Below are 21,053 nucleotides of genomic sequence, written 5' to 3' on the forward strand. Positions count from 1 at the left end.
CATGTCTTTCACAAATGGAATCCCTTCAGGTTCTGTGCACCGTTAGATTCATGTAAGTAATCATTTCTATGCAGGTGACGTAGGCATGTTTTGTGCATGAAGAAAAGATGTCTCTACCCCCTGACTTGTGGAAAAATAAGCATTTGGGCATGTCAAAACCGTTGGGAGGGACAAAATAGTATAAGTGCAAAAAGAACCATGATGGAATCAGAGACAGCTTCCAGAACATGACTGTTTCACGCTTGAGTACCCTAAGAGCTGTAAGACTACCAAGAAATCTCCCTTTTTAAAATGGAAGAAACACGGATGTTAATAGGAATTCAGTACAAAATGAATGTTGAGTATGCAATAGGAATCAACAGTGATCTTTGAGTAGAATTGCATTATTGAACTACAGAAAAAAAAAAGAAAATGGTAACTTTCTTTTCTGACAGAAGAGACTCTAAAGGCCAAAACTGTCCAGGTTGGATGCTCAATATTTGCTTTTCAAGTTAATCTTTAGGCCCCTGGATAAAACTAGCCTAATTGTTTATGGTGCTGTGTGTGTGTCACAACTCCTGTTTTGTTTAATGGAAGTTTTCAGTTTTCTACACTTCTGGAGAAAAAAACCCAACACTTTTATTCAGGTGTCTGAAAATAGATTTAAGCTGCAGGTCTCCCCCTTTGAAATGTGTCTTTCAAGCTTTATAAAGAATATGCTGTCCCACCAAGCTAACAGAGACACAGAAAGAGCAGAAACTTTTAAGATGGCAAAAGAAATGATTCAGAAACTTAGTAGAGGTGTACTCTTGAATATGAGCAATAACAGCTTACCAGTTTAGGATTTCCTTTGAGGATGCTTGCACTAGCTGTGTATAGAATATAAGAAAGGAAGTTCCCCAGCCATGAATGAAAAAGACAACATACAAATGATCAGAATCTAACCAGTGGTAATCATCAGACCTGTCATTTTGGATTATTTGCAGGAAATTTTCTCTTCCAGACAGTCATCTACTGCAACTACTTTAAACATTACCTTGAGTGGCTAGTAGCCTGGTAGTTAGTCCAAGAAGAAATTACAAACAAGCACATGAGCCTATTGGTTTTACCAATGAGTAGTAAGGAAACAGAGATAGGCCTGAAGGGACTGTTATAACACACACATTTATCCTGAAATCCATCAGAAGGCTGACCCTCTCTCAAGAGAGGTTTCATTCTTAAAGGAGAATGAGATCGATATTAGGCCTGTGCGAAGTGGCTAGTATTCACGTCAGATTGGGATTCGGCTGATTCGGGGGACAGTGATTTGAATCACTTTCCTGAATCGATCCAGCTGAATCAAACAGGCCCCATCCCCCGCCCACTCTCCCAGCCCCGTCAATAGGTACACTGCCCACCCCAGCATCCTGGCACTAAAAAAAAAAAAAAAGCCCCACACTCACCAGTTCCTGCCAGGCATGGCGGCAATCCCTGCTGCCCCGCACTGCCCTGCATTGCATGGGTACATGGGGAGGCTCTGCCATGAGCCCTCAGAGGCCCGGATGGCCACTACAGCAACTGCTGAGTGAGTGCGGGGCTTTATGTTTTTTTAAGTGCCAGGACATTGGGGCCAGGCAGGGCAGCCATTGGCGGGACTGGGAGAGCAGGTGGGGGTCGGGGAGTCACACTGGTTGAGCAGGCAGGGGACAGGGCCTGGCAGGGGTCCCTCCATGATCCGGCTCCCGGGTCCAGCTCCCCATGGCAGTAAGCGGGGACTGCCCGAATCTTCTCCAAATCTTTTCCAAATATATTTGGAGGCTTTGAATTGATTCAGACCTTTTAATTGGTCTCCCAATTCAATTCAGATTTGGAGATTTTGCCGCTGAATCTCCTCCAAATCAAATGAGCAACCAAAGCTTCACACAGCCCTAACTGTCAGATGTATCCATTTCCTGGTATGGTTGTATTTCTTGGTTTCCCAAAGAGGAATTTTTGTCTAAGGGCTAAATAGTACTCTATCTGTTAGGTGTTTGATTGTGTTCCAGGAAAAAAGTAATAATGCCCAGACTAACACACTATAATCTTAGTTTTAAGACTTTATCAGGGTAGAACAGGATCACACTTATGTGCTTAAGGCCACGTAGGTGCTTAATAAGTGTACTTGGACCTGATCCTAAATGTGAATTCCAGTTATCACTGTACTGCTTTCCTAAGTAGGCTCTACTCCTTCAATATGCTTGGAGGTACTGGTCAACCTCAGCTCCACACTCAATGTCTGTGAAAATCAAGGTTCCAGTTTGCTGGAGCTATTTTCATGCCTCTGTTGCAAGCAGTGAAGATAGTTGTGTTTACTCTTATTAATTTGAGGCTAAGGGATATATTCCATATGACTCGATCCAGGTCTCAAAAAAAGTCACCAAGTTTTTTTTTTTAAATCCAAATGTTGAAGGAGGGGATGGGGGGGGAAGCAATGGAGGGGCCTGAAAAAAGAAAAGAACTGATCTTTCACTAGTTCATTCAACTTTTAACTACTTCTAACAACCCAACCACCCCATCCCATTTCATAACTGTGAAACAGTGCAGGGAAAGCACTAAGGCATAATGTCAGCTCCAGCTGACATTAAGAGCTACAGGTGCTTGGTCCTTCTAAAAAGAAGCTCTCAGCAATTTGCTGGAGACTGCCTACTGAGTTTTGGACAAAAGTCAAACTCAAAATTGAGGAGCTGCTGGCTTCCTTGTGCTAGTCTCTAGAAACTGGACAACACTGCAGCTGGAAAAGAAGTTTGATTTCTTAAGTGTTATTAAAACTGGTTTGTATTAAAAAAGAAAAAGAGAGAGAGAAAAGAACATCATTCATCTCTCCACAAACATCTATCATCCAGCTCTACCTCCAGCTCTGCAGTATTTGTTCCCATCTGTTACACCTGCTAATAAATGTGCGGTATTTGTAACACTGGATGACTCACCCAGCTTGCCTGTGACGTGATTTGTTGAATAGAAAGACACAGGGGATGATGATTTTTTTTGCCCTCCATCCCACCCTTTGTTTGATTAATATTTTCTTATAATTCATTTGTTTAGCTGTTTAACTTTCTGCAACAGCATGAAACGGCCCTGAGATTGGACATTGTGCTGTGAGTGCTTTTGCTTTTACTAATGAATACTAAAATCACAAAAAGGCAAAAGAGGTCTTTGTCTTTCCTGTTTCATTGTAGCTAGAAAATTCCACTGTTAGGGGATGGTAAAGACTATGCTGTCTCGGGAGTTGATCTTGCAGGTACTGAGCATTGTGGGCATGTCCCAGAGCTCCTCAGCAAAAGGGGAAAGGGTAGAATTTCACAGGCTGCAGTATCTTCTTCCCTTTGCACCTAGTTACTCCTCTTGTGAGTCCATAAAGGCACTCGTCCTGGTTCTTATTTGCTCTTTTGTCTGCCTTATGGCATTGCTAGAAGGAGGCAGTCTCTGCCCTCAGGAGATCATAGGAGTAGTAACTGCTTTGTCCCTGAAGAGAAGAAATAGGCAGGAAAAGGCTCCTTCTGTTTTTCTTCCCTCTGTACACCCATGTACTTACTTAAGTGAAGAAATTTGCCCTGGATTTATGTGCCAGTAGCTTGTTGCACATACATAGTAAAACTGCCCAACATTTAACTATTGCATATGTCTGAGCAGTTAAGGTGACGTTGCTGAACTTATTGCATTAGTGAGTAGCAGCATTAGTGAAGGTTAGATTAGTTTTATAATTTTTAAAGAGAAGAGATTTAAAAATCAATGGCTTGATCTTCAGTCTCAGAGCAATGTTATCTGCAGTCTCAGTCCATGCCAGCCTCAGCTGAGCTGTGGCTGATGCGTCTGTGGCAGATAAATTTACTAAAGATCACCTGCATGGAATAAAAAAAAAGAGAGAGAATTGTGGTGTGTTAGGATGCAGAGGGATATTGTTTGCTGAGCTTCTCAAATGATGTGCCTGGAAGACTGGCTGCCTTGCTAGATGTGTTCAGGGAGTGTGGAAGACTTTCCCCTCCAGTGTTCAGTGGCTGAGGCGTAGCAGCAGTGTTTTGCTGCTAGGAGCAAAAATGGAAATATGAGACAACTGCGGTGGGGGGTGGGGACCTGGGTGTGTACACGGTTTTTAGGTCCAACACAATTTGTCACTTTAGTGGATGCAACCATTTGACACCCCTGAAAAATAAGTTTGACCAGCCTCATTTTTACAGGTGGGACTCTGAGGCATATATAAATCAGGGGCAGAGTTTTGGTTAGGACCCCAAAATCCCAAGTCCTAGTCTCTGAGGCAGTATATCCTCTCTCCCACAATTCCATTAGTTAGGGAAAATGGCAGAGGAACCATACAAAAAGCTTCTAATAAAATTAGAATACCCAGTTTTAAGTGCTTGCCAGAGAGTGGCAGTAGTGCTTTCAGTTCAAGGGGAAATTATTTTCTTCAGCCATGTTTTTGGCCATTGCTAGGGAGCCTGATTGGTACATGAAACACTGCTTCACTTCATTTCAATCAAAAGAAAGATGAATGAAAGATAACCTCCCCTGCTTGCAACTAATGTGGCTAGAAAATCAAACCATGAGTGGTCTGTTTGCTAGCCAAAATGCCTAGTTTAGATAAATCAGTATCATCAGACAAGTGACCGTTTTTACTCACTTTTTTTCATAACAGTGGTTTGACTGCATGTAGCATGTCACTTTGAAGTTAGTATTTGTCATATAATAGACCCAGATTTATATAAAAATATTTTTAAAAAAACAGGTTAATTTTACCAAGTGCCACCATATCCCTTGTGTAATGCAAAGAGATATTAGCCATGCTGCAGCCATCCTTAGGAGATGTCAAGTAATTGACAACCCTTACTCTAGTAGAGAGAGATTGGATATGTGTGTAATTAAATCCATCACAAACACCACTCAAAATATAATTTATTTTGTGCAAAGGATGTCTTATCACGTTACACACTTGCCAAGACTAAGAATAAAAATATAAACAGAAATGATAGGCCTATCATTTTGGAAGCAGAAGGAGCTTGTGGATATTAAAGGAAAAGTTTCTAAACAAACTTCTCCATGTATTCAGGACACACATCAGTGCAGTAATGCTTGAGTTATGTGAAGCATAACTTAGTTCCCTTTTCTGCAGACACAATCAGAATGTGTGTTCTTTTCTCTCTATTTGTTCTTGCAGCATAGGAAAATTTAAGTTTGAACTAAGATAACATTAAAAAAAACAGGAATTTAAAGTTCAGGTCTTAACAGGTGCTCTGGGTGGCTAATGTCCCATACCTGTAGCTCTACTAGACCATTATGCAGTACTGTGTCCATACTGTTGTACCTAGTGGTATAGGGGATCTAATTTTTCAGGTGCTTACTGACCTGTGCCTGAAATATATACCAGAGTGTATCAGATATCATGAGAAGAATGATTTATGTATTTTATTTAGTTGGCGGTATAGCAACAGAATTATGCTGCAGTAGTAGGTGTTTAGCGGCAGTCAGGCAATAATGGCCTGCTTTCAGGATTGCCCTTCAGATGCTGTGCATTGATACCACAGTTCAATCTGTTGGTTCAGTGTTTTTCACCTCATCATATCCTGCTGTAGAATTTGGGTTTAACCAGAGAGAAGTGGAGTGCATTGATGGTTCTGTTCCCACAGGCAAAGTAAATTTGTTGTTCCACACAGAAGAGTGAACTATGTGGCTGACCTTTTCACATTTGGCTACCTGTATCTAGGCACCTGAGTCCAGAAGCATCATTAAAAAATCAGGCTGCTTCCCTAGATACCAGTGCATGGAGGATTTATTTTCCTGTTACAGAAATCCAGAGATTTCATGTGCCACACAGCTTGGGTTAAAAATACCAGTTCCCAGGAACAGCTACCTGCTTGAAACCAGTGTTGGCAGTGAGCATCTTGGTGTGGAAGCCAGAGTGCTTGCATCTAAAGAGTTAAACTGACAAAACAGTTCAACACTGCGGCACTGATATTAGGGGGAAAATCATATCTCAGACAACAGGTTTCTCAGCAGCATAAAAAAATATCTGTTTTAGTTACAATTGCACCAGAGGAATATATTGAAGAATTGGAAATGATTCAGAAAATAGTTAAAAGAACAGTTTGAGTTCTGGGAAACTTGCCTTAGTTAGACTGAAAAAGTTCAATGTATTTAGTTTATCAAAGAGAAAATTAAGAAGTGATTTGATCAGTACCTATGTGGGGAAAAGATTTCAGATATTAGAAGGCTCTTTAATCTGAAGAGAAAAAGGTTGGAAACTGAAGTTAAACTGATTCAGATGGCAAACAAGAAACATGCTTTGATAGTGAGGGCAATTAACCATTGGCACAGCTTATTATGGAATGTGACAGTTTCTCCATCATTGGAAATCTTTAAATCTAGATGGGATGTATTTTCAAAATACATTGTGTAGTTCTGTTGGAAATGAAGCAAGAATTACTGGATAAAATTCTGTATCCTGTGGTGTTGCCATGCAAAAGATCCCTTCTTACCTAAAAATCTATGCAGACCAGATATTGTTCTAAAACAGGCGCATTCTGTTTGTTTACTTGCTTCTAACTCTTGGGTTCTAGTGAATCCATTCAAAGATCTTCCAAATAATTCTCTTTTCGCCTAATTCATCTTCTTGATGTTGGAATGTCACATAAGGCACAAACCAGTGAATGATATTAGATTCTGAGCTTGTGAGGTGCTATTTCAACTCCTTGCGACTTAGGGGCGAGTTTTGGGCAGTCAGTTTTACAGGGTCAGGCACCAGCAAAATGTGAAGGGTCAGGGTAGGGAGTAATGAGAAACTGCTGTCCCTTGTTGAGTGTAACAATTAAAGAAGTGGGACTTTGCAGAAGGACTGTAGCAATAACAGTGCCACAAGGAATGAAATGTGTTCTATTTTCTGCAACCTGCAGGAAAAGCAAAGCCCATCTAGAATGCCCTCAAAAGACTCTTTTGGTTGATTGTCCTAGTGAGAGATGAGTTTGCTGCTTCCTATCCCCCCTCCTTCCCAGTGTTTTCTGAATTGTTCATAAAATTGCTGTAATCAGCACATTTCGAGAGATGGTATAGTGCCTTGCTTGAGGGCCTCATTAACCATGCTTAGGCTCAGATTCAAAGAGAGGGCACAATATGTTTTTTGCATCAGGCATTATTAGCAGAACATATGAGCACTAGATTCACCTCGTACACAGCAGTTTGTCTGCATAAGGTACTTTCCCCCCCACTTTGGTGCAGATAAAATGCTTGTGGATAAAGCAGTGGGCCATTTTGTGTTAGCACAAATCTGATTCAGGTTCTTCTCCCTGTAGTGTAGAGTCTACTCAGTCGTGTCTCTCCTTCATAGTTAATTCTCACAGGTCATTCTAGATAAGTGCAGAACATGCACCATTGACACTAGATTTAGCGCATGCACCTCAGGTGGAACAAATGCCTGAAATTTGTAATGTAGTTGTCTACACCAGAGAAACCACCCCCACAGGTGGCAGTCCTCACTGCCCTTATTGTCAGCCTCACTTAAGAGGGCAAATTGAGTAGCCAATGAGACTGAACAACCTTGATTCCTAGTTGCATCCTTCAAATTCAAGATTGCAATACACTGGTAGAGGAATTGACTTATAAAGGGCAGAAAATTCCTGTGGCTTACACCTCTCCATGTGAAACTGTGAGAAAGGAGGGTTAAACAACCTATAAATTAGGGTTTTGGTAAAGAGGGAAATCAGTAATTACCTCTGTTGGGGCTGAATGATTTGAGTTACATTTTGCAAGTAACCTGTGGCCTGAGTATGCCCTTGTTGTATTAGCAATAGAACCACACATTAGTTTTAAGACTCCCTCTCGAATAGGGGCATTGTAATGTTTTTTAATTGGGGCTGATAAAAATGTAGCATTGCTTGTAGGTTCCTTAGAGAAGCCAGTTGTGAAATTGGGTTTGTATTAAACCTAATGATGGAAAATTAAGCATAGTACGTCTGTCGGAAATGGTGTGCGATAAAAACCGTCTCCTCTCCATTACAGGAGGTTAATAGGGAATAGGTGAGGAAAGATTCATTGGGAAAGTGAATCCAACTAGGAAAATTAATAAGCCTTGAAATTCCCTCTGTTCAGAGTTTTCACACTGTCATTAGTAGCAGCATTAGGATTATTATACAAGTGCTTAGAATGTTACTCTTCCTTAAATTCCAAATTTATTAACTATTTTATGGGAGGGTGATTCTGCTAAAGCCAATCTTGTGCTTATTTTCCTATGCCACATGAATACTGTTGTTTTCATGCTAGTCTGGATTCTGAAAAATATCTTTAATTTCAGTAGGCAGGTTTTCAGAGCAGCCGATCCCCAGTAACTCCAATAAATCTTGGAAGAAGTGGCAGGTACTCACCATCTCTGATAATCAGAGCTTAAGCTCTTCCTTATGTCACCAGAGCTTAATACAAGCCTGCCTTATTGATGATAAAGTGTCCCCTGCTACCATTTCTTTATCTTTCTAATATTCCTATGACTTCTGAGCAAAGCAAATTCTCACGAATGCCTGTCCTGATACTTCCCCTCTAATCTATCATTAAGGCTTCTAAGAGATGGTTTCCCATGTGAAAACGTGTTCTAAGGCCCTGCTCCATCTGTTCTTATCTAACTTTCCAACCACAGGGATGGCATAGGTCCTAAATGCTTGTGGCCAAACTCCAGAGTGTTTTTCTGCAGGAGCAGAAGTAGTCACTCTCATGCCCTGGCCAAATTTCAGCATTGGCAGCTGAAAATTCCCCTGAGGTTTCAGATGGATGTTTTTTCTTCTTTCTCCTTTCTAAAAAGCTTTAATAATGTGCTGATGTAGAATCATTTCTAGTGTCTGTCCCTTTCCAGTTTTAGGCAAGTGAATTCTCTGTATCCAATCTACGTACATTTTGAGATCTGCTGATCGAAATAAGTTATATATTGTATTTATTAATCTCATGGGAGTGGGTAGGAATGATAGTAATAACTCATGCAAAATACTAGGACCCTTATCTGTAAACCTACCCTGAAACTCGTAGGTTTGTGGACCTGGGCCAGTTGCTTGCATTCAGTCAACTCAGCTGGATAAGAAACAAAAACTGGAATATAGGTGCTGCATCTGAGTTGAGCTTCTCTGGTTAAATATAAAAAGGTTGGTAGGCAATTGTCATTTGATGGACGTATTCTCTGTTTCCTTATCAACTAGGAGTATTGTGTCATAGAGTTAGAGTTTTGCCTGGGATATACAGTTCTGCAGTTTTTATCTGTCTTGTGATGGAGATTTTCTAATTCTTCTTTTTGAAAAGAAACATTTTTCTGCGAAATTTACATTTCTGAAATTTAAGTGTCTGTGAGCAAGCTAGTAGGGATGTGTTAAGTGGGCCTTATTCAGTTTGGATTCAGATTCAGCCCAAATCAGACAGTGATTCAATTAGTTGATTCAGATCACTGTCCCTGATTCGATTTGGCCGAATATGAATCTGAAGATTCGATGCTGATTTGGAGGATCAGTGATTTGGACGGAGAAAAAACATCTAAGGCTGTATCTACATACCTTGAGGTAGCAGGCATGGCTTGTGAACTCTGCAATGCTAGGGTGGATGGAGTGTCCCACAGGAATGCAGGGGGGCCCTCCACGTGCTCCAAATACTTCTGGTCCAGTTCCGGGTCTGCCAAGGAACACTCTGGGCCCCTCCCTCCCCCCCCGCACCTCCCCAGCTAGGTGATTAGCTGTGGGGGGACCCTGGGTGCTCCCCCAGACCCAGGAGGCACCAGTCCCCAAGCTGGAGGGGCATGGGGGGGCCCTAGTGCACTCCCCAGTGGACCTGGAAATGGACTGGAAGTGCTTCTGGTCCACTTCTGGGTCTGTTGCCAAGTGCACTGGGGAGCCCCCCATGCTTCTGTGGGATGCTCCATGCTCCCCAGTATCTCAGCACTCACGAGCCCCTGCTACCTAGAGGTATCTAGAAAAAAAACATTTAAAGCTGTCTGTATCTCTGAATCTTTCCAAATCTCTCTGGGCTCTCAAATTATGCAACCAAGTAAATTACTGAACCCTTAAAAAAATCTTGTGCATTTGTAAGCACAAAACAGTTTTGTCCTAGGTTATTTTATAAGTAATGATAAATGATTTCGGGTGGAATCACTTTGCATACTTCACAACAGTATTATACATTATTTCATGCTATATGGTATGTGTTTGTCTTTTGTGTTATTTTTACACTAAAAATATTTGCATGTGTTTTAGTTTTTCTGGGTTGACTTTGAGCATGTGGTTTTTTTGCTACTTATTTCTGTGCTTTATTTCACCCACACTAACCTATAGGGGAAAAAATAAACAAACAAATGGAACGGGAATGAGACTGGAAATAACAGATAGGTGAAAGCTTGTTTTGCCTCCCTGTCTTTAAAACAGACAGTAGCCATGGGGAGATGACCCAGCCGACTCTGACTATCCAGACCCATCCATACCGAAGCTGTGAGCCAGTGGAAATGTCCTACCCCAGGGGGCAGTTCCAGCCAGCCATCCGAGTGGCCGACTTGCTACAGCACATCACCCAGATGAAACGAGGACAGGGCTATGGATTTAAAGAGGAGTATGAGGTGAGAGGAACATTTGCTCACATGAATAAATAGAGAAGTGGCAGTGACAAATCTCAAGAAAGGATACAAGCTTGCGAGGAAAGAATAATTACTTCTAACAGGATCTTTTTCTTAATTCAGTCAACTGTAATCCTTTTCTTCCTTTTGTATTTGAAACTAAGATTATAACCCTAAATCCTTGCCTTGTGTTGTGTCTCAAGTCCACTTCTTCTATAGTGACAACCATTTCTAAACACTGTCAACTTCCTGGAATTATAACACTGCTGAAAGAGATGGAGAATACATATGATTCTATTAGGTCTTCTCCTTTGCAAATGTGGCATATAATTAATAGCCCTGGTGATACTACTTATTGTCCCCTTGCCATAGAGAGGGATAGTAGTGATTTAACATGCATTGAACTCGATGGAAAAATTGGAGCTCTCTGGTTTCATTCTCACTGGTGTGACAAAACTAAAATGCAAGCCATGCTTTGATAAGCAAAGCAAGCTTTTTTGCTTCTGCTTTCTTCCCAGTTGCAGCTGCAAATTCGTTGTGGCCACTGATCAACTTAAAGAGCAACTTAACAAGGTCTATGCAGAACATAAACACAAAGCCCTGGATACCCCTGGTGGCTTTAATAATTTTTGAACCTCCACTTCAGAATATCTGAAAGCTAATCTTCTGTTCCAACTGGCTGTGAAGTGAGAGACATAAAATGGTTGTTAAAAAGGGCACCAAATCCAAGATGTGGTAAGAATCACGAACTTAATATGAACAAGTGGAATGGACGAAATGAAGAAGAAGTTTGAAAGACAACTGTACCAAGATGTGGGAAGGAGCAAGAGAAGTAAATAGCATAAACAGTCAATGAAATTCTGCTCTGGCAAGCAATACCTGTAATGAATGAAATAAGCTTGGGGGGAGGCCAAAAGGTAATATGTTATAGTTCCATTAAAAGAACTTTAAAATAGCATAACAGCTGTGAGAAATATGTTACTTAATGAAAACAGTTCATTTTTTTTCTGTAATTAAAATTCCATGGGGGTGTTTATCACTTGTGCTAGTTTGTCATTATAGAATGGGAAATGGCTTTCCTAAGTCATTCTGGTCAGAGAATACTGTGTTGATCAGATGGCATAAAGGACTCAGTGGGACAAATATTTCCTATTACTGAACACAACAGAGATGAGTCCACTCACTCATATCCCCACAAGTCTGTGCTCTAGTGTAACTACTAAAGCATGGATTTTGTTTAATATTGAAACAACTGGTCTGTTCTCTTATGGCAGTGGTTCTCAATATTGTTAGACTAAAAACAAAAATGCCAGCCCTTAGCTGTTATGCATGTTTTTGCTATCAAGAAATAATAAAGTAATTCTTCTGTTGCAGAAAGAGAATTCAGAATGACTGCAACCAAATTGTTTTTGACACTATAGATTCCTATTCGAAATATCAGTTTATCTTATGAATCATGTGTCTATCTTATGAGTTTATCTTATGTATCATGTGCATTTTATGGATCATATTTGCAAACATGTAAGTGTTAATATTGAGTGGCAACCCTTGGCATCCTTATAAGGACCTTATGGCATCAGGTGACGTGACACTCAGATTGAGAATCACTGCTTTACTGGTACGAATAACTTATACTCAAGTCACTCCACGCCTACATGAACAGTAATCAAAATGGTATGTAACACTTGCAGGTACTGCAAAGACTTAGGTTTTGATGTTAAGAGAGAAAATAAACAGGTGCTAGAGCAGTAATTCTGAACAGGGTGGCATAAGATCCTTTCAGGGGTGCCACTCAATATTAGCACTATTCAGTGTGCAAGCTTCTATGCATGATTCATAAGGTAAATTCAGAGACTTCAAATAGACCTGCTGTGGTCTTTGCAACACAAAAAATACCCTATTATTTTTCTGTAGTAAAAAAAAAAAAGTGACAGCTAAGGGTTGCCCTGACTAAAAAGGCTAAGAACCAGTGTGCTAGAGAATACAAAACTTTTTTGGCCCCAAGGTTGGTAATTATCAAAATAACACATTAACATGAAAAATGTCAATGAAACTCCACCTCCACAAGATGTGATGCTCTCCAGAAAATAGCGGTCGTGTGTGTATATAATGATACAATGTAGAATTATATAACCTGTTTCATTAGAAGATACCAGTGTGTACTGCATGGGTACATCCAGATGAGCCTGCACGTGCCTCTTGCAGTATGTCAAACCCCTTTGAGATGCTGCAAGAGTCGCATGCAAGAACAGGAAAAGGTTCCCCTGGTGCAAGTTTGCAGTGCGGGGGAAAAATTAGACCCCTGGATATCCAGGGATAAAAAAAAAAGAGCTAAAAAAAGCCGGGCAGGGTACAGTCCCGGACCTTGCCCTGAAACAACTGCAGGCTGGGTCCTCCACAAAGATGCTCTGGCTGCAGAACATCTCTGTGGTTGGCCCTTGCCCTGGTGCTGAAGCACTCTGCTTGCCCATGCAGGGCAGGCAGCGTGTCAGCAGGAGGACTCCAGTGCCAGTAAGGAAGGGGTCAGGGAGGCTGGAGGAGGGGGAGGGGTCTAGAGGAACCCCCACTGGCCCCAACCACTCCCCCACCCCACAATCACTTCCTTGTCCAACCCCCCGCCTGCCCCACAAGCCCCTTCAATCCCTTCCCTGCCCGGCCCCATCTCCACAATAAAAAAAAAAAAACAACCCAACACTCCCCCCAGCACTTACCAGCTGCTGTCTGGGTCATTGGGGCCCTGTCCGCACAGCTCAGGGGAGGGTGAGGGCCTCGGGCTGGGGCCACTGGGACTTGCTGCCCCCCACTGCCCTGTGCTGCCCAGGGGGGCTCTGCCAGGAGGCCCTGGAGCCCCCACAGCCCCTGATTCTTGGGTGAATATAAGCAGGGATGGATGGGGCAGTCATAGCGGGGGCTGCAGCATCCAGCAGGGGATGGGGCCAGGTGGGGCAGCAATCAGGGGGCTGAGGTGGGGCATGTGGGCCCTGCGGGGGGGGCCATAGCCCCTGTGTGGGGACCGTTGCCCCTGTGGAGGGGCTGTAGCCCTTGTTGGGCGGCAGCAAAATATATATTCATGTATTCATGAATTCATGAAACATGTATTTAGAGTTCACTTTATTATTATAATAGAGACACTGGAAGTCTTTCAAATTGCTTTAACACTCTAGATAGATCAATAAAACATTGCCCAACTGATCTCTGTCTCTCACTCTCTCTCTCTCTCTCTCTCTCTCTCTCTTTCTCTTTATAGTGGTCTTTTGTTTTAATTGTGGAGGAACATGGATTTTGGGGTATTTTACAGAGTTACTTTGGGATTTTTTTATCAGGGATTTTTCAGGTTTCCAATGGGGAACACCAGAATTCCTGCTAGGGAGGTCAGTGGCAGGACCCTGCCTGCTCAGGGCTGGCACTTTGGACCCAGCTGGAGGTGACTGACCTCCTAGCTAAATGGGGCCAGGAGGACATGCTTGGACAGTTCAAAGCAGGCCACCACACCCGGAACATCTTCCAGGCAATAACTGCCCAGATGGTCAGGAAGGGAGCACATATGGCAGTAGTGCCACACAGAGGCCAACCCTGCAACCACAGTGCACTGGCAGCTGGCCCAGAGGGCCAGTCCTCCTCCGGGTCTGGCAGGTGCACAGCCAGGCATCATCCCCCACTGCCAGACTGCTGCAGTGGGTAGAGGGTGCAGGGAACTCTCAGGGCTGCTTCAAGAGTCCGGCTGGCACAAGGGGTAGTGTCCCCAGGTACCAATTGGATGGGCCCCAGAAGCTCCTGAGAGCCCTGAGCTACTTGCCAAGTTAGCTTTTTATACTGCTGGGGACAGCACAGGTGCTGGCCCTGGGCTCTAGCTCCCCCTGGCTGCAGATCCGAGAGGAGCCAGGCAGGGGTGTTTTGCCCCAAGTGGTACAACTTGCTCCACAACAATGTGCATGTCTGAGCACGTGCACTGAGGCAAAAAGCGCTGGGTCAAGTTTGCACCACTTCTATATAAGCTGTGGCACATGCTTGCATGTGTGGATGCACCCCATGGCTGTGTCCAAACAAGTGCGGCCGTGTGGTACGTGGCACATCAGATGCATCTGCGGCACCACATACTGCATATTCAGGCACTTCCTGTGCTGCTACCTTGCAATGCAGGTTTTTTGTTTTTATTTTTTGGTTTTGTTGACCCCTGAAAATTCAGGGGTTAAAAAAAAACACGCAGAAAAAAAGCAGGGCAGTGCACGCTGCCCAATACGAGCTTGGCTGACTAAAGCAATGCTCCAGCTTCGAACCAGGCTTCTAGCTGCAGGAGCAATGCAGCTGCAGCTTTCCCAGCCCCAAGGACCTCGGGTAAGGCTGCTGGTGCCAGCAACTGTGTTGGCCCCAGCCTCCTCTACCCCACCTGGGGTAACCTGTCATGTACCAGAGGGCACATGGCGTGAGCATTCCCTGGGGACAAGTAGCAGTGGCACAAGGTGTCCTACTGCTAGTTGTCCCCAGGGAACCAAATGTCTACACTTGTACACAGCCTACAAATCTTGAAATCACATATCAAGTTCTGTCCTTGGTTAAATGGTCATAACTCCCTCTGTATTAATCTGGATATCTACAGTCATTATTGGAAGGCTGATTTCAGCTTTCAGGACATAGTATTTAGGCAAAACTGTAATTACTAGTGAAACGCAGCTACCACCAGTAGTACTACAAAGGTAGAGAGGATGTAATACTTATAGCTTGATTACACTACTCAGAGTAGTTTCATGTTGGCACAATATGGTGTCCTGATGTGGGATCTAGCAGAACACAAAGCTAATAAATGTGTTTTGCAAAAGTGTCATAGGAACCTTAAACAAAAATAGTCCAGCCTTGTTTTATGCCTCTCTTAAAATTTGTTTATCTATAATATAGTTTAATGCTGGTATCACATTCAACAGCATTTATCCTTTAAAGAGCTGATATTCTATTTTACTTTGCCAGCAGGCCTCATAAATTACAGTCTATTTAGTGACATGATATCAAATAATTTTACTCTTATGAAAGTCCTTTGTGAGCCGGAGTTATCACTCATCCATGGCAGTCTTTTATCTCTGTATTTTTCACCCCTATGGTAGCACATCTGAGTTGCATATTTGTTTATAATATACCTTCACCCACACTGGCTTATAGTAAATGCTAACCTTTCATCCAAGTATGCCTTTCAAAATCTTCACAGCTTGTTATATGTGCAGAAAACTGATGTGTGGCATTTGGTGCCCCTGTTTAAGGAAGATGGGAGGTGACTCTTATTTACACTTGTGAATGCATGGATATGATAGCACTGAGGATGCACACACTTTTTGAGTGCACTTTATGTCCCTATGGCTCAAAATATGCCTTGGCCCCTTCATGACCACTGTCATTATTTAATGCATCCATATCCATAAGAATACACAGAGGTGGATAAAGCTGCTTAGGCACAGGCCTTGTTTAAACATCACTCATTCACTTTTCTGTACCCTTTAATTCTGGCTTGCAGCTGGCCCAACACTCAGACTCTGAGCCAGCAGGTGATATGGACAAATGCCTGCAGTAACTTTCACTTGTGCTTTAAGACAGCGTCGGAATACAGGTTTTCAGAGGACCCGTCTGTTCCTGTCTGTTAAATGTGGACATCACTAATTAACCTGTTACTTCATTCTGGCCAGCTGCAAATTTCACTCTGTCTAAGAAAATAGATCCTTTACGTCAGAATAGATTAATTCAAGTACTAATTCAAATGATTTGTCCTTAAATAAGCCAAAATATTGAATTAGTTGAGCATTAAACTTGTTCTGTGCAAAGCTTTAATGTAATGTGACCATAGCTACTTTCATAGGGTCACAAATTTACAAAAAACACTCCACTCCTATGCAGTTATGTAAGTGATGGGTGATTTCTTTTGCCCCCAAAGTACTTAGAAGCTGATTTCTTTTGCGAAATCTAGCCCTTTAACTTTAGATTAAAATTAACTGTGCAATTTATCAATACCATCTCATGTTAACTACTATTAATATATCTTACTTAAACTTCAGAAAACTGCTGTAGGGAAAGAACAAAATATGAAAATTAAGGATTAGCTTTTGTGAATGTTAAAATTCTGTAAACAGTTAGGAAGCTCTAATTTTAAAAAATGAGCTCGGAAGGTTTGCTGTTCCAACATGTTCATCTTGTGTATGTAAAAATACACTTTTACATTGGGAATATATGCCCTACCTCAGCTGGAAGTGTTCCCCTTCAATTCAAAGAGGAATTACGATTTTTTTGTATACTGTGAAGTTACCTTGGTATTCAGTATGAAGAGCTGTCATAAACCTCCCCCTGAATACCTTAAGGCCTTATGAAAACATAGAAAGCAAAATCCTCATCAGTTTCAGTGGCAGGATAGCATTATCTGATATGGGATTTACTGGGCATGTTTGTAGCTTCTTTGGACAAGACAACCTCACACGTGCAATTATGACAAAAGGGATATTTTTCTTCTCAAAAGTGTATGTTGGGATACCTAATGACTACTGCCATTCTCTGGACAATCTACTGTAACTAGAGAGTAATGTAAAAATAAGGTGTCTTTTCCCTCTGTCTTTGAAGATGAAAATGAGCTTCCCCCACCTACTTTCTCTTACATATTTTTTTGCCTACGAGATTAGTTGCTATTAGGTAGCAGCTGTCTGTAAAAGGAAATAGATGCATGATCAAAGCCCTCACCAATTACTGAGTTATTACCTTTTACTCCAGGGCTTTTGAATTGGAGCTTGCCTTCCCCATCTTTGTCAACAATGCTTATAGCTGTGTCTGACACTGTCTGTCTCACAACTCCTTTGAGGGGAAATTCAAGATGGTCTGGTCTGCCAGGGAGTTGCACAGATCAGGTTTTATCATAATATCCGATTTGCAGATCCTAATTATAGTGTCTCTTCCGTCACAATTCTCACGCAATTATAGACCTGGGTGGCTTATGAAGATGCATACAAATTCATTTTCAAAAAAGATCTACTGAATACTACCTACTGTTAGTAAAGGCAAACTTGATTCCACAATGATTAAATTATAAAACCACTATTCTCCTGGGATGGTAAACAGTACAATCTGCAATGGTGCTGTTATTCTTTGGAATGCAGCATCTAGTTCTGAGTAGTGCTTGAGAGAGAGTGACAGAAAAACTGAGTGGAATGTCTGCCAAAGCTGCTTTTTATATTTCCAGCAGAAAGCAAGGTTGGGTTGGCTGCAGCTGAGAACTCCAGTTTTCGCATTGTGGTTTTCTGTGTCAGCTGTGAAAAGCTGCGCTGGTAACACCCAAGAGACAGTTAGCACCATCTGTGTCCCAACACAGTTCTGCTTTTGCTGCTACTTTGAACTGACCCTGTTGAAGTTCCCTTCGATGCATCTCAAAAATGATTGTTCCTATTTACAGATATTCCAGACCATATTCCAAACAGAGAGCGGTTGTCTCCTTGGCCATATCCAGTGACAAGTGCAATTTTTCTGGCTATGTCCATACAAACACTCATTCTGGGCCTACCCCAAGAGAAAAAATAGCTTATTTAATCATGCCCATGGAGACTCACAGGACAAAGTCAAAAGGGTGAAGTGACTCGATTTGCCAGTAGAGCGATGTGTGCCATACCCTATAAAATTCCTGATTTAGAAATGCTGTCACCTCTTTTTAGTAGTGTGCATACATATATAGCACCTAGTCAATGGCTATAATATTCTTCTTTGCAGATCTGTGGGCAATATTGCCTTTCAATGATTTCTTTAGGAAAATAAGATGAAGTTTTGCATGGTGGAATTACTGAAGGCCTGTAACCCACCATTAGTGTAGTAAAAGGAAAAATCATCGGCTCCACTGAATTCTATGTTTCAACCATCTGGTCTCTCTCTGGGGTATACGCATGTACAATCATCCCAGACCCAAAGGGTATTTCTCTCTATGAATATGCAGCTGGAAACAAATAAAGTTCTCCATACCTTTTAGATCCATAGTTGCATGATGAAAATGATACTTAGCCAATGCACGCCAAGGGATGAGAATGGTCTCTGAAGAGCTGTGCCTTTTGCATTATTAGATGTGCCCTTTCCTCAAGAACAGCTGTTTTCTTGGTTGAGTGTTGAATTATGCAGTGCTTTCATTTCTGCCCTGCATTGTCATGTTAAACCACCTAAAGGCATTGGCCAGTTTTTTTATAAACGCTCCACCATTGTTTATTTTGCAGGCTCTCCCTGAAGGGCAGACAGCATCTTGGGATACAGCCAAGGAAGATGAAAACCGCAATAAGAATAGATATGGGAACATAATCTCCTGTAGGTGCAAATTCATATTAAACTAAGCTTCCTTTGTATGTTTGTAAGCATCTGGTGGAAAAGAATATTTTGATAGTTTAACTAAAGAAACCTGGTTCAAAATGCCCAGCTTGTGAAGAGTTAGTAGCAAATGAAGTTTCTTTTTATGAGATACTTTTTTCTTCTTGTTTTGTGTTTACTGCTTTCTTCTTAAGGGCAAATTCCTGCTGTCAGATTCTCACTGTCTATCCTGATGTCAGTAACATGTCTGTTATCTCTACATGTGCAGAGCCATCAACCTCATGTATGGGAATGCAAAGGGAGATCAGGATATAACAGATATTATATGTGGATCAGAGAGCAAACGTTTTCCCTTAAACGAAAGGCCAGCAGCCTGTGGAGCACTCATAGAGCTCTGCTCCTTTTTCCTACTTCTAAATCACTTTAAAACAGGTTAAAGGCATTGAGCTCTATCCTGTCCTACCTTGATAAGCAAGCAGTTGTTGTAACGATTATAAGGATGTTACAAGATTGTTAATGGGAAAGAGAATGGAAAACTTGTGGTCAAAAGTATGGAATGTCAATACAAGATAAAAATCAAGGCACTTTTTGAAAAGTCCCACTAAGTTCTCTGGAGCTGAATTGGTATAAATGAGGACACATTTAGGTAATATTATTTCCTATTAAGAACATAGGAATATAAAAAATGCCATGCTGGATCAAATCTGTCTGTACCTCTGAAACCCTGTATTCTGTACTTCTCAGTGGCAGAGAATTAATGTTAAGAGGAAAAGTATTCATACACACCTATCCAGACAGAGCTGACCCCTCCCTCTCCATCCATTACAGCTTCCAGGAAAAATAACATATTTTGTCCTAGGAAGAAAGATTTTCCTTGTAAACCTGAGGTTTTAAGGTTCAGTTAGTTTGCTGAGACCCAAAAGATCTAGGTTCAGTTCCTTGTTCTGCCTCAAGCATCCTGCGTGACCTTGCATGAGTCATTGGTATCTCTGCTTTCCATCTGCAAAATGGGGCTAAGGATGAGGTCTTCTTCCTCACCCTTTCTTTGTCTTGTTAATTTAGATTGTCAGTTCTCTGGAACAGAAACTGTCTTTTACTATATGGTTGTACGTGGCCTAGCAAAATTGGATATGAATAATGATAGTAATGGGTTAAAAGGGGCAAAAGAGGCTTGCTAAAATAAGATTTGCCCCTGACAAGACTTTTTTTTTTAAATATCCAAAGAAAACCCCTTTCTTTTTCCTAGGTTTTGTTTAATTAACGAATTTGTTTTTTGGCTTTTTGTTTTGTTTTGTTATTCCTTTTTCGTCTGTGAGCTGTTGTGTCCAGCTGGTTGTGGGGAGACAGGCCCTGGTTTCCCCTGTATAAGCTCATTCTTGTTTCTGTTACAGCAACAGAGATTGTTTCCACTTGCCTGTAGGGAATTTGCGTCTAGACTCAGGGCTGCTATGTAAACCTTAGGTTTAATGAAAACACTCTAACAAAAGAAAAAGAACCTGAACCAGTGTGGTAACATCAGAAGTCCTCACTTGATCATGGACTAAGACTCTCTAATACATTGCATGGAATATTGTGAAAGAGACTGGTTTTGAGACCTCTTAATCTAAAGGAATAATTATGGGAATGCAAGCCAGCAATTCTTGAGTTCTAATCCTGCTCCTGTCACTGACTCATTAGGTGGCTCTGAGCAGGTCACTAACCCTCTCTGTTTCTGTTTCATTATGTACAAAATGGACATGATAGTACCACATTTTGAATGCTCTGTAAAGTGCAGAAGCAAGTACAGTCATTGTGAGGGTGGTATGTATAATGAAGAAAACCATGCTAGGCAATATATTTTCCATCTAATTTTGAGTAAGGAAAAAGCATGACTGAGGATGGAGGTAGGGGGAACAGTAGCAATGAAGCCATGGTTACCATCTCATTTAGGATGAAAGAGAGATCGCCCAGAAGGAAACATTTCAGTTAGCACATGGGAATGAATAAAGGAAGTAAAATCCAGTAAGAGAAATGGGAAATGACATAGCAGGAAACTGCTCCCAAAGATACATTCTTGTATGACAAAGGGTGATTCATAGATTCATAGATGTTAGGGTCGGAAGGGACCTCAATAGATCATCGAGTCCGACCCCCTACATAAGCAGGAAAGAGTTCTGGGTCCAGGTGACCCCAGCTAGATGCTCATCTAACCGCCTCT

The 21,053-nt window shown here is 41.7% G+C and overlaps 1 protein-coding gene across 1 annotated transcript in view; it reads left to right on the plus strand.

The window, feature by feature from the left end:
- The window catches only part of PTPRT (protein tyrosine phosphatase, receptor type T), a 418,285-nt gene that overhangs the window by 345,880 nt on the left and 51,352 nt on the right, over positions 1-21,053 (plus strand). The window contains exons 14-15 of the mRNA XM_006035110.3: positions 10,368-10,555; positions 18,769-18,856. Of these exons, the coding sequence (XP_006035172.2) occupies positions 10,368-10,555; positions 18,769-18,856 (276 nt within the window). The remainder of the gene's footprint in view (positions 1-10,367; positions 10,556-18,768; positions 18,857-21,053) is intronic.

Source organism: Alligator sinensis, unplaced genomic scaffold (assembly GCF_000455745.1).
Source record: "Alligator sinensis unplaced genomic scaffold, ASM45574v1 scaffold494_1, whole genome shotgun sequence".
In the NCBI taxonomy this organism is placed as follows: Eukaryota; Metazoa; Chordata; order Crocodylia; family Alligatoridae; genus Alligator; species Alligator sinensis.